General features: G+C 35.9%; 1 protein-coding gene across 1 annotated transcript; it reads left to right on the top strand.

Moving 5' to 3' along the window:
* Nucleotides 1-212: 212 nt before the first annotated feature.
* On the top strand, nucleotides 213-8,583 carry LOC308678699 (vomeronasal type-2 receptor 26-like; the record flags this gene model as incomplete). Its single annotated transcript, XM_081345936.1, has 6 exons — nucleotides 213-424; nucleotides 1,010-1,301; nucleotides 2,717-3,577; nucleotides 4,884-5,111; nucleotides 6,551-6,677; nucleotides 7,682-8,583. The coding sequence occupies 6 exons, from the start codon at nucleotides 213-215 to the stop codon at nucleotides 8,581-8,583; spliced, it is 2,622 nt and encodes an 873-aa protein (XP_081202062.1).
* Nucleotides 8,584-15,154: the final 6,571 nt, after the last annotated feature.

Below are 15,154 nucleotides of genomic sequence, written 5' to 3'. Positions count from 1 at the left end.
GGTTAATGTAAGATGTTACTTCTCTTTCTCTTAAAATATCAGTACAGTTTAGAGCTAGAGAGAAAGATGGTAGGCTTAGGGATGAGTAAGGATCCCCAAGTCCAATCGTAGACAAACTACCACTCATATTATAAAATGTTAATCACAAAATTGCTAATGGTCATGATGTAAGAACAAACAGAGCATCTTTGAAATCTGCCCTTGTAATAGGGATGGCAGCTCTACTGGTCTGGCTGCTAGTGCTGCTCCCTCATGTGGCATGCAAAACTCACAGGTGCAGCATCCTTCACCCATATCCTCCATATCACAAGTATCATCAGCCAGGAGACCTTATGGTGGGAGGCATTCCATCTCAAATTGCTCCGGTCTCGGATGAAGTCACTTTCGAAGAACACCCCCCTCCAACATTACCTGAACAACATGTGTAAGGAATGGAATTATTATTATTATTGGTTTATATTTTCAGATATTTCTGATTGCTGAAATAATCCATCAAAGAATAATAGATGATTGACTGCGGTCAATATAAGTAGATGCTAAGAAAAGCATTATTTTCTCAGAGAACATTATGCATGGACTTATAGGGAATGGGGAAGCCCATCTATGTGGTGATATTCTATGTTTAAAGCACGCTTACCAAATCAGAGCATTGCCACCTGAATGGGCTTCCAAGTTTCCAATTCTCCACTATTGCTGTGGTGATTGGGAAGGACTCCTTGGTGACATACCCACAGCTTGAGGAGGGCTGATTTAAAGCTCTTTTACTTTTTTCTTGCACAATTGTCCTTCAAAGTTGTCTGATAATGAATATTACTGAAGCGTATTCAATTGTAAATATGTTCTTATTAATTCATATACAGAAGGGAGATCACTTATAGCAGTAGATATATGGGACAAGTTGGTGAAACTAGCTTGCTGAATTCCCCTTATATATATATATATATATATAACTATTGATGAGAATGTAAGAATGGTAGAATATCTTTCTGATGTCCAAATCTCGTTGTAGTGGCATTCCTAAGAATTACCAGCACATCCTGGCTTTGGCATTTGCAGTAAAGGAAATCAATGAAAACCCACAAATCCTACCCAATCTCACCTTGGGCTTCCATATTTATGATAGCTACAACAATGCTAGAAGCACCTATCAGGCCACCATGCTACTTCTATCAGCAACTGAGAGACTGATCCCCAACTACCTATGCAGCATCAAGAATACTGTCATAGCTGTTATTGGAGGACTGGATGCCCAAATCTCTTTTCCTGTGGCAACTATCTTGGATATCTATAAGATTCCACAGGTAAGACATCATTTCAATGTAAATTTCATGCTACTTTCAGTTTCACAAGGCAACGTCATATTGAAATGTTAAATATATTGGGGCAGAATGGGTGAAAAAAATATCCCCCTGAAATTTCTAGAGTTGAATAGTCAGAAATCATCCACTGAGCTTGCAAAACCCTCTGAGGAATTCTTTAAAAAGTAAGCTCTTATTTTTAAGAATTTTAATGTTTTAACTCACCTATTAAAAAGCTAGCTGGAAGAACAGACAATTCTGCGAATAAAACCTAGTTATTTTGATTTTACAAGATTTATTCCAATTACATAGATGGTAGGGTATGCTAATAAGTCATGGGCATTAATAGAAAGAATAGTATCTCAAACTCATTATAAAGGAAGAGAGAAGTGGCAGAAGGTAAACAGCATTATTGTTTGAGTACAGAGAATGGAAGAGGAATAAAAAGGAGACAAGAAGCTAATTGATTCAGTAGACCTATGCTACAAGTCAACAAAGAGAGATGAGGGGGGAAAGGATATAGACTGGAAAAACAAACCATCATAGTACAAGAAAACACCAATCAGGCTTTAGAGAAGACAAGGAGCACTGCTCAGAAGTGTTGAAGGAAAACTGCAATAATTCAGAGAAACTGAAAAAACTAAAAGGCACACTAGCTCTCCAAGTCAGCTTTGAATCTCTTTCAGCATTAAAAAGGTTTCATTTGACATGGTGAATTCCAGAATATAATCCAAGTATCCAGTTGCTTCCAATGCTAATGCAGTCTCAAGAGTTTATCTAGAAATAAACTTAGTACAACCCGATACAAGACTTCAAAAAGCCATCTCTGGGAATTAGAAAAAAAATCATATCTCCACTTTGTTCTTATGAAACAAAAGATGTTGCAAAAATAAAACTTCATTGACCACTGCAAATCTAAATGGTTCATAAGTATCTCTGAACTAACTTTCGTTTCACCTTCAACAGAAGCATAAACTGAACAATTTAAAAATCCAGGATGTTCATCTATCCATCTAGATATCACTAGCTATACCTGTACATGAGGGCAAATTTACTTTTGTCTGGAAAATAAAATGCTTTTGTTTTGAAAATATGAAGCACCAATTACCCATACCTTATGAATCTACTGCTTGGTTTTAGATGAGGTCAGGTTCCATAATATTCTATTAGAAATTACTCCTCATCCATAGCAACACTGAAATTTAATTCAACAGACCTCTAATACCTTTCTTGTTGTTATGCCTTTTAGAACTACAAAATCCAGGAATAGAAATTCAGGGAATTCCCATCTCAGCAAGGCAGGTAAAGCTGTCTTAAAGGTTGGGATAAAATGATGAATTAGTACATGATGATCACTATGAAGACTTGAAAGTGTTCTCTAGATGCTGCTCTTATCTTCTTTTCCTGTTCCTCTCTAGCTTATTTGTGGCTCTGCTCCAATAATGAATGATAAAACCCCAGGCCTTTCATTTTATCAGATGGTTCCCCCAGAACCTCTTCAGCATAACGGGATTGTCTCTCTGCTCCTACATTTTAATTGGACATGGATTGGAATCCTCATTATGGATAATGAGCTGGGAGAAAAATTTGTAGAAACAGTGATTCCTCTTTTTTCCAAAAAAGGGGTTTGTGTTTCTTTCGTTCAACGAGTTCACAAATTAACTGATTTCAATAGACTTGATGGCATGCTTGAACAGGGGGCAAAAATCTATGATTATGTAATGGGTGGTAAAGCTAATGTATTGATATTCAATGGAGAATCCTTTTCTATGGGCTATTTCCTATGGCTACAATATATTCCAAATATAGAGGAGGTGAGAAGTAAACCAAAAGGTATTGTGTGGATAATGACTGCACAGATGGAATTCAATTTAATCCCTTTTCAACGTGCTTGGAGTATCAAAATAATTGATGGTGCCCTTTCCTTCACAGTTCATTCCCCTTCTCTGCCAGAGTTCAAATCATTTGCTGAGAAACAAAACCCCTTCAGCGCAAAGGAAGATGGATTTATCAGACAGTTCTGGCAAGAAGCCTTTGACTGTATATTCCCATATACAATTTTGAGTTATGAGCATGAGAATATTTGCAATGGAAAAGAAAATTTGGAGAGTCTTCCTGGGACCTTTTTTGAAATGGACATGACTGGCCATAGCTACAGTGTCTACAATGCTATTTATGCCATAGCTGATGCCTTACATGCTCTGTTTTCTTCTAGAAATGCTGACAAGTCAGTGATTAATAGAACAGGAAGGAAAATTCATAATCAAGATGTCTGGCAGGTAATAGATCTAATTTTTCATTTTTCTTGACTCCATTCCTTTAATATATCATAATGTACATATATTTTGTATGTGTATGTGCATTGCATATCGTTTAGTGAAAAGAAGGATTAGGGGTAAGATGATAGCAGTATTCTAATATCTAAGGGGCTGCCACAAAAAAAAGTAGATCAACCTATTCTCCAATGCACCTGAAGGCAGGACAAGAAGCAATGGGTAGAAGCTAATCAAGGAGGGAACTAACCTAGAACTACGGAGAAATTTCCTGTCAGTGAGAACAATTAATCAGTGGAACAGCTTGTCTTCAGAAGCTGTAGGTACTCCAACACTGAAATTATTAAAAAGAGATTGGTCAACCATTTGTCTGAAATATTATTGGCTTTCGTGCCTGAGCAGGGGATTGGACTAGAAGACCTCCAAGGTCCCTTCCAACTCTATGATTCTGTTATATTGTATCTATAGCTTTACTTCCTTTCCTCCTGAATCTCCCATGGAAATATATCTGTCCATGTATAGTTGTATGATTGTCTGACTCCAAAAGTCAAAAAATGTCCAATCATTTTTTTGGAAGTATAATTCAAACTATTAGGGAAAAGGTTCACATTCATTCTATTTATCTCTTTTTGAACCAACAATATTTCGGTTTCATCTACTTCGGGAAAGGGCGGTATATAAATCCAAATAAATAAATCTACTAATCCTTTGACCCATTTCTCATGTTCTCTTTAATTTCACAGGACAACCTATGGTCCATTGGGTCATTTTTTCCCCACATACTATATAGCCTTCTACCATTTCCTACCCCCCTCAACCTTCAAAACATCCCCAGTGCAGATTTCTCCTTTCCCCCCCTCCTCAGCTTACCCATGGAACTACCTGCCATTTTGCTAGGGGAGAGGGGAGCCAAGGGAGCTACGACTCATGTGGAAAACTATATCTTCATTCCCAGTTAAATATATCTCCAGAGGCCCCTTTCCCTAGGGAGAAAGAGGACTCACCTAATAACCCTTGGTGACTCCCAGCCAATCCTACCTCACTAGTATTCCCAAAGAGTTAAGGGTCCCATCATTTTGTAAGTTAACCCATTTGAGCTACCTCAGTTCAATAATTGTTACCCTGTACTATCAAATTTTGCTCAGTTGAAAGTTATAAATGAACAAACACAAGAGTTTTTGTAGTGTAGATATAACAAAAATGAAAGTGCCTAGAAGACAATTCAAATGTGTATTTTTTTGTTTTGAAAATTACCAGCATGGAGACTGGCAATTTAGTCTTTCCAATATCTTGCTTTTTTTTTTAAATTTAGCTCCACTACTTTTTGAGAAGTGTTGCTTTTAACAATAGTGCTGGGGAACAGATTTTCTTTGACCAGAACAGGATTCTAGCAGCTGGATTTGATATTCTCAACTTGATTGCTTTCCCAAACAAATCTTTTCTTCATGTGAAGGTTGGAAGTGTGGATCATTCAGCTCCCCCAGATAAAATATTAACTATTAGTGATGAGATGATTACATGGCATAGTGGGTTTAACCAGGTAAACCTGAATTACTATTCCTGAATCTGAACTAGGACTAGTTTCTCTAGTCTGATATTATTGTTTTATATTGGGCATTAGTAAATTCATACATCAAGTTATTCCCCCATAAGCAATTTTAGAGCCCATCATCAGGCCGAATTAACTGTGGCATAAAGATGACCCTTTAATAGTATTTGGGGGAAAATAGTGAGCCGACATGTCCTCTTGATGCAATCTGGCTCAGCCCCAAGCCACTGTGAATTGAGTTTACACCCATCCTTAGTTATTCTGATTTTTAAGCAGTGCTTGCAGGGTTTTTTTCAAGTACTAAGAGATGGACATTATTAATAGATAAAGCTACTAATTGGAAGCGCTATTAAATTCAAAATATTTAATTTAAAAACAATGAGATTTGACTGAGTTTTATATGTGGGTAATTCGGAAATCAACCTCTATTTGGTTATCAATGACAAACACTCACAGATACAGAACTTTTATTATACACATTAGAAAACTACAACATTACATTACTTTTTGACATAATCTCCATTCAAATTAAGGCACTTGTCATAACATCTTACAAGGTTTGAAACTCCTTAGTAGTAGTCGGTTGGCACCAAATCTGGGTTGGGGGGGTGATCAAAAACATCCTAACAGAACTGCTTCAAAAGTTCTTGGGTATATTTAGCAGTGTGCGGGCGGGCATTATCGTGAACCAACACCACACCGGAAGTGGTGCCATAGAAAATCCCACCAAATGTGAAGATGCCAAAGGAGTACTGCTAGTAAAGTTCATGGAGCGTGGTTCGACCATCAGTTCAGATGTCTACTGTGAAATGTTACGAAAACTCAGATGAGCCATCCATAACAAGCGCTGGGGCATGCTGATTTCCAGTGTGGTGTTAGTTCACGATAATGCTCACCTGTACACTGCTAGACACACCCAAGAACTTTTGAAGCAGTTCCATTGGAATGTTTTTGATCACCACCCCCCATAGCCCAGATTTTGCACTTAGCGACCATTACTAAGGAATTTCAAACTTTGTAGGAAGTTATAACAAGTGCCTCAATTTGAATGGCGATTATGTAAAAAAGTAATGTAATGTTGTAGTTTTCTAATGTGCATAATAAAACGTTCTGTATCTGCGAGTATCTGTCATTGATAACCAAATGGAGGTTTATTTCTGAATTGCTCTCGTATTATGACCATTCTAGTTGAAAAATGAGTTTCAAGTTATTATTTCTGTTACTAAACTCAGAAGGTGCCTGTGACAAATTCTCATATTTTCATATTTATGTACCCGTTGAGTCAAAAAGCTTGAATATACCTACTCCAGAATATAATTCTCCTTAGGCTACAAAATTTGGAATTAAGCACATTTGGAAATAAGCAAACATTTGCTCTTTGGACAAAAAAATCATTTGATTTCTTCTCCATATTTTTCCTTTATTCCCAGGTCCAGCCGATTTCTGTCTGCAGTGAGAGTTGTTATCCTGGTTTCAGCAAGCAGGTGAAGGAAGGGGAGCTGTTTTGTTGCTATGATTGCATTCCGTGCCCAAAAGGGAGGATTTCAACTGAAAAAGGTATGAAAACATTGCTCTGCTCCCATCTAAACAACCTTTACTACATTTTGAGTTATTCAAAGTAATAGGAGGCTCTGATATTTTGAGAAAACATTTCCAATAGCTGGTAATTGTTGCTTTAGACAGTGTAGTATTCAAGCAGTTTGTTAATTAAAAAATAAGAGTTTCCTGATTATTTTTTAAAACCAAACAGAGAACATTTTTCTATTGAATTTAACGATCTGGAAAATTATGAAATAACTGCAAAACCACGTATTTTTAATATTGTTTCATTCCTTAGTAATAGTATCTGCAAGGTCTGAGGAAGATTAATACCCAGGCCACCTGCACTTTCCTTAGCTATTGTAGAACAGTAATTAATAAACAAAGTTCTAATAAACTAGTAAAGAGAACTCCACTATATTTAGCTGAATTGGGTTTTGAGGTGAAACTCAGTTGCTGAGAGTTCTGTAATGTCAATAAATATAATGGATGGAATGAAATGTGTATTTGCTCAGAACCACCTTTTTCTGAATCAATCCACCCAATTAATATTATATTTTAAATAAAATATATATTTTAAATAAATATTATATTTTCAATAAATTCAAAATGCTGCAACTTTGGTACATTTGAGGACTGATCAGAAGTCACTTTTTTCAGAGCTGATTTAACTCTGAACAGTTGCTAAATGAATGGTTGTAAGTCAATGACTACCTGTTGGATACATATACTGTGTACTAATACACTCAAAAATAAAAGGAACAGATTTGTTATTCTAATGCTTTACAATTATTTGTCCTTTCCATCTCTGGAGATGGAAACCCACATATGGATTTTAATGATAAAATTAAAAAATTAAAAAATTAATAACATATCAAACATTAAATGCAGAAAACAAAATTTGGGTCATCGGGTTACCAGACACTTTTAAAAACTCAAATTGTTCTATATATTACAATGTCATGCTGTAGAGTTATACAGAATATTAATGAGAATTCAATCTCATTTCTTATTTTTTTCAGACAAAAATGAATGTACTAGATGCAAAGATAAATACTATCCAAACAAAAAACATGATTTTTGTATTCCCAAAACTATTAGTTTCTTGACTTATGAAGAACCTTTAGGGGTCAGTTTAGCTTGTGTTGCTCTTTCTTTTTCTTTATCCACTGTTCTTGTACTTGGAGGATTTATGAGGTACCACAACACTCCCATTGTCATAGCCAACAACCGGGACCTAACCTATACACTCCTCATTGCTCTGCTGCTCTGTTTCCTTTCGGCATTGCTCTTCATTGGTCAACCAAGAAAATTAAGTTGTCTTCTCAGACAAAAAATGTTTGGAATGGTTTTTTCGATGGCTGTTTCTTCTGTCTTGGCAAAGACCATCACAGTAGTTCTGGCTTTTATGGCCACCAAACCAGGATCCAGAATGAGAAAATGGATGGGGAAAAAATTGACTAATTCCATTGTTATTTTCTGCACCCTGATCCAAGCAGGCATTTGTGCTATCTGGCTGGTAATAGGTCCCCCCTTTCCAGATATTGATATGATCTCAGTGACTGAAGAAATTATCCTGCAATGTAATGAAGGCTCTGTGACCATGTTTTATTGTGTCCTTGGCTATATGAGTTTCCTGGCTCTTATCAGCTTCATCACAGCTTTTCTTGCCAGGAAATTACCTGACACTTTCAATGAAGCCAAGTTCATCACCTTCAGCATGTTAGTCTTTTGTAGTGTTTGGTTGTCCTTTGTGCCAGCATACCTGAGTTCCAAAGGGAAATACATAGTGGCTGTGGAGATCTTTTCTATCTTTGCTTCGGGTGCTAGTCTTCTGGGATGCATCTTTTTCCCCAAATGTTATATCATTGTGTTTCGGCCAGACCTGAACAACAAAGAACAACTAATGAGAAGAAAAAAGTGATTAATAATCTCTGTTTCATCCTCAGTCAAAAGTTTTTTATCTAGATTTTTGCATTTGTAAATAATATAGAATATTGATAGAAATATCCATCTCACATCAGTTATATAACTTTTCTCCATTTTCCAAACAATCAATGTTTAACTAAAAGGAAAGTATGCAGCCTCCTTCTTTATATCTGTTCTTGAGACATTATCTGTTTTTTTCAGCATCTTTTCTGAAGCACATTCACTTTCTGTTCTATTATTATTTACTTGATAACAACAGCTGCATTACTAATATACCAGGGGTGTCAAACTCACAACATCATGTGACATGTCGTGATGTATTGTGACTTTTTTCCCATTGCTGGTGGGCGTGGTTTCATTATGACACATCTGGCCTGTGGGCCGGCAGTTTGACACCCCTATAATATACAATCATGTACCACTTTTTTGGAATTGTTCAGAATTCAGTTGGTGGGATAGAAACATAAATAAGTAAATTTTGAAGGAAGCCAGTGTATAAAAGTTCTAATATTTTCAGGGATCAATTAGTCGCTGGATGATTACACCACAGATTGGTGAGCTTACTTGAGCAGGAGAATTGTGAAGAAGTATTTGTCAACAATAAACCGCAGGAGGTTTAGTGCTAAATGGCTCTCAAAGGAATGCAAAAGATTTAGATTTAAATTCTAACCTATCTTTTTCACTAATTCTGTATCTATCAGCTATGAAACACAACTAGCATGCTAGAATATAGTCAGGATGGACAATCCTATATTATCAATAATGTTTGTCCTTGTCTGCGTGACAACCTGACAGTTGGGCAACTGCTTAGCAATGCCTTTCTTCCATATGGAGGATCTATCATCTTGCTCCCAGATTCAAAGAGACTGACAGTCATTATAATCAGTCAGGTAACTACAGTTCCACCTGTAATGGTACGAGTGAAAGACCTTGTGAGATGTAATTAGGGTATGGTCAGAAAATAAACCATTGATCGTTATCAGCCAGTTAGCTACATCTCTACTTTCAACTTCAAAAAGAAATGTAAATGCAAATGGATCTTTTGGCTACAAGTCTGCATCACCTAGCATTACAGATGGGTCAGAATTATCTCCCTGTACTCCCCCCCTTACTTTCTCAGTAGTAGAGAAAATGTCACTTGCAGCTATGGCAACTACAATATGGCACACTGGCTACTGTAGCCTAGAAGTTCTGTGTTAGCCTTTAAACTGTTAACTGCTTAACTGTATCCTCAGCACCAATGCTCCATGAATTTTGCCCCTTGATCTGCAAATCGTTCTCTGCCTTCTTGACAGTTTTGAGCTATGACCTCTCTCGCTAGTGGGAGAGGATCTGTTAAAATAGTGGACCGTGATGGATTCTGTGAGTATTCAGAGGAGTCTTGGGGATTTTCCTGCATCTTTGGTGGGCAGTTCATTCAAGATTCTAATCTTCTTGTGGAATAAAGGGACATTGAAAGTGCTTAACTGGATTGAATAACAGTTATCTCAGATCCACTATGACCCTTTCATTTGCTCAAGAACTCGAAAGATAAAACATGCTATAGTGCCACTTGAAGAAGACTCATCTCACTGATACAAGTGTATGTATGTCTAAATAGTGATAACTACAACATCAAAAAAATAAATATTGTCACCCTTATAAAGCTGTATAAATACCACCCAGGTGATTTTTAAAGGTGGTTCATTTTCTTCTAAAGAAAGAGAAGTCTTCCCATAAAGTAGCAGTAGAACATAGACTCTGACTGAGGGATTATTTCTATCACCTCTGATGGAATTGTAGTATGCCCTATGATCAAGAGGTCATCTAGTCAAGCTATCTGACTGTTTTGGACATCTATGGAACTGTCTCTAACATTTATTTCCTTTCTCCTTATGAAGAAAGTGATGTATCTCAACTGAAAAAGGTCCTAGAAGAAGCCCACTTTTCATATATAAAGTAGTATTACAGCAGGGTCACCCAAAACCCCTGATTGAAGGGAAAAGAAAATCAGACCCGGGTCAATAGAGTTGTCCTGAACCAGCCAGGCAGCCTTGTCTCTGAAAAAGAACTCCCTGAGCACTGCCCACTGAACTTTTATTCACCTCCAACATTACAAAAACTACATCAATCTCATACAACATAGGATACATAGAAATAATTGGATTACTCAGGTGCCTATGAGATCACACAAAAACAAGGTACCATAAGATGTATGTGAAGGCTTTATCATAGTGTTTCCCAAACCTCCCACATGCCAGCCTTCCCGTAAGCCAGGAGAGTGTGCTCTTACTGAAACCAACAGAGAGGCCCATTAGGGGGGCCTGGAAAGGCTGAAGGGTGAAAAACCAAATTCTTGAGAAACCAAATTCTGGCCATTCCCACACCTGATTATGTCAACAAAATGATTAATTTGTGCTGGTAAAATTTAACATTCAGCATAAGAACCCCTATCTGAATACATTCAGATATCTTCTTCCTTTGGGTCTCTATGTGTTTGCAGTTAATTTTGAAGAAATCAACAAGAGCCTTGGTGGAGCAGTGGGCTGATGCCTCCTTAAGTAACACCAGCTGCCTGCAATTAGTGCAGGTTCGCATCCCACCAGGCTCAAGGTCGACTCAGCCTTCCATCCTTCCGAGGTAGGTAAAATGAGGACCCAGATTGTTGGGGGCAATAAGCTGACTTTGTAATAATGCCGCTTGGGGTGTGTGTGAAAGCCCTAATAAGCAGGCATATACATAGAATGAAGGCTACTGCTAAGCTTGTAAGCCGCCCTGAGTCTTCGGAGAAGGGCGGGATATAAATGGAATTAAAATAAAAAATAAAAATAGTCATCTAGACTGAATTGTTTATGACTCCATACATTTTATTCCTGTTTAAGGGAAAAAAAATCTTCCTATTTGCACTACAATAAAATGATCCCTTAAGAAATTAGATGATGGGATTTACCAGAGGGAATATTTAAAAAGTAAACATCTGTTCGAATACGGTTAAAGGTATAGAAAGATTTTGGATATAAATGAAGATTAATTTAAGAGGGATGAACCCCTCAAGTAAAGTAATACAGTATTTTTTCTTTATTTTTTCTTTTGTGTTTTGTTTTTTGACATGATAAATATAAAAATGTTGGGATGGTTTTTATAAAAGAAATGTTTTCTTTGTTTGTTTGTTTTTGGTTTTTTTTAAGATATGAGAAGTATAAAAGTGTTGGGATGGCTTATATGAGAAAAAAAGACTTAAATAACTCAAGTGGTTTGTGCTTAAATTGTAAGCCGCCCTGTGTCTTCAGAGAAGGGCGGGATATAAATGGGATTAAAATAAAAAATAAAATAAAAAAGTGTAACTAATTTTGAGAAACTTATAACCAGTAAGAATGTTTTGAATATTGTGGGGAAAACAAATTTAAATAAGAATTTTGTAAACGGGATCTATAACAAGGCACTCAAGATGATCAATTAGAAAAGAAGCTTTATATTGATGTGGTTATTATTTGTAGAAAATGTCTATATTTAATTGTCATTTATTCAAATAATAAGAAATGTATTAATTTAAGGTTGGCAAAAGAAAATATTATTGGAAGAAGAGAAAATCAAGCAAAGTCAGTGCATGGACTATAGAATTATAGAAATTAATTGTTATTGATTGTTTTTAAATACTAACCCAGACAACATGCTGTTTACCAAATATTAAGGTGATTATGTTAAAAATCAATAAAACATTCTTTTTAAAAAATGATCCCTTATTTACATAAAATTCAGGTTTGTCCATGCTGATTTCTTTGATCATCCAATTTCTATTATCAGCAAGCCAAAACATCAAAACATGCACAAGTTTCCTTTTGAAATGTCTGTGTTATGTACATATTAATTCACATACAGAAGGGACATCACTTATACTAGCAGAGATATAAGATAACTCAATGAAACCAGCCTGCTGAATTTACTTATTTGCATAACTACTGGTTAGAACGTATGAATTGGTAGAATATCCTTCTCATGTGCAACTCTCATTGTACTGGTCTTCCTAAGAATTACCAGCACATCCTGGCATTTGCAGTAAAGGAAAACAATGAAAACTCACAAATCCTACCCAATCTCACCCTGGGCTTCCATATCTATGATAACTATAGCAATGCTCGAAAGACTTACCATATCGCCATGCTACTTCTATCAGCAACTGAGAGACTGGTTCCCAACTACCTATGCAGCATCAAGAATACTGTCATTGCTGTTATTGGAGGACGGGATACCCAAATCTCCCTTCCTGTGGCAACTATCTTAGATATCTATAATATTCCACAAGTAAGACATTGTTTCCATGTAAATTCTGTGCTATTTTTACTGTCCTACTTTCACAAAGCAATTTCATATTGCAATTTTAAATAGTTTCACAGTAGCATCGGTAAAAAAAGCTCTTGTAAAATTCCTAGAATCAAATATTGAGAAATGATCCATTTAGCATGCAATGCTACATCCATTTATATGAAACTAAATCCCTTGAACCTAGCAGAATATGTATCACTAAAGATAAATAAGAGTTTTCTTATTAACTCTTTAACCTTTGTATGATTTCTTTTATAATAAATAGGGCTTATAAATCTCACTTCTTTCATTTATTAAATGTAAAACATGGTGGGGCGGGAATTAGTTGTTTCTTTACTGATATCTTCATGAAGTGAATCTAAAGTTGTAGGCTGGCACTAAACAACAATCTTGATGGGACAAAAATGGTATTTAAAGTTTCTAGTTCAGTTATTTGTTCAAAAGTCTGACTCTATTTTAAGTTTAAAAAATAGCCTAAATCATACCATCATATTCAGTAACAATATGGTTCATTTTTATGGATGTAACATGTTCATAAATATTACAACTGGGATTTGTTAACCTAACTTTATCATTAAGTGTGTAGTTTAAGCTAAGGAATGAGATGCATCTGAAATCAGTATAAGATATAACACTCATTAATTTATGATTCACTGATACCAAAGAAACCATTCAGCAAATTAATGTGCATTGACATTAGCATGATTTTAAATCCTTCACAGTAATAAATTCCATGGTGAACTCAACCACATATTCTGTTTCCTTTAATCTAGGTGAATCAAAGCTCTGAATGTAGAAAGAATTTTGCTAAATTTTTTTGGGATGCGGTGGGTCAGGATGCTGAGCTTGTCGATCAGATGGTCGGCAGCTTGGTGGGTCAAATCCCGAGTGCCGTGTAGCAGAGTGAGTGCCTGTTACTCGTCCCAGCTTCTGCCAACCTAGCAGTTCGAAAGCACGTAGAAATGCAAGTAGAAAAATAGGGACCACTACGGTGGGAAGGTAACAGCGTTCCGTGCGCCTTTGGCATCTAGTCATGCCGGCCACATGACCACGGAGACATCCTTGGACAAGTGCTGGCTCTTCGGCTTTGAAATGGAGATGAGCACCAGCCCCTAGAGTTGGAAACAACTAGCACACATGTGCGGGGGAACCTTTACCTTTACCTTTTACCTATTATGAGAAACTGTTGCAGAAAAAATGTACTTTGTATATATAAATTTTAATTACATATTAATATGTAATTAAAATTTTTAGATATACAAAGTACATTTTTTCTGCACATGTAATCCCCAATTACATATGAAATTTACAGAATAACGTTAACAACTGTTTGGTGGAACTGATTTCCAAATTTCCCTTCATACAGGATCTAGGGGAGGAAGGCAGATCTAACAATATTCATTACAGATTGAAGGTCAAAATAGCATTTTTCACCTGGGATTTCAGATATAAGATTAATTTCTATGGAAGACTTGATTATAATGCAGTAAAATCAAGATCCTTACAACTCTTACATTATTTGGTGGAATAAGATAAAAAGAGCAGTGAATCTTTGAAAGCATAATTAATCTTGTAATTTTTCAATCAAATACCTTCAAAGATTTCTCTGTAATACATTTTGGATATATCCCTTTAAAGCAGTAAGGAAAGGGGAGAGGAAAGGGCAGCACAATTTTATAATTTACCCAGAAATTATAATGCGAAAGGTGTCCTTCCCCAACTAAAATATAAAATCTTTCAAGAATTCTTTGAAAAGTAAATTCATTTTCTAAAGATTTGAGAGTCCATCATGCACTCTGTTCAGGTTTCCTAGGCTGAGCCCTTATTAGAACAGCTAGTTAGAAAAAACAGATAGTTCTTGGAATAAAATCTTCTTATAGCAAAAAATGTTTACACTATTATTCCCATTTCATAGATAAAGGGATATGATAGAAAGATATACTGTAAATAGGTAATAATCTAATAGCATGAAATGTCTCTTAATTCATTATAAAAGGACAGAGAAACAAGAAGAACAGGTTTAGTGTTTGAATGACAAGAATGGAAAAGGAATAAATAGGAGACAAGAAAGAAATTAGATCAGTAAATTTATCCTACAAGTCATTAAACATTTTTAAAGAAAGATGAGGAAAAAAGTATATGGACTGGGAAAAACAAACCATCTTCCAAGAAAACACCAATTAGATTTTGGAAAAGAAGAGGAGAATTTCTCAGAAGTATTAAAGGAAAGCTGCAATAATTCAGAGAAACTGAAAAGCTAAAAA

The sequence above is a fragment of the Vipera berus genome (assembly GCF_964194415.1).
Source record: "Vipera berus genome assembly, chromosome: Z".
Lineage (NCBI taxonomy): Eukaryota > Metazoa > Chordata > Lepidosauria > Squamata > Viperidae > Vipera > Vipera berus.
Note: the sequence above shows the minus strand (reverse complement) of the source record. Positions and strands in the feature narration are given on the sequence as shown.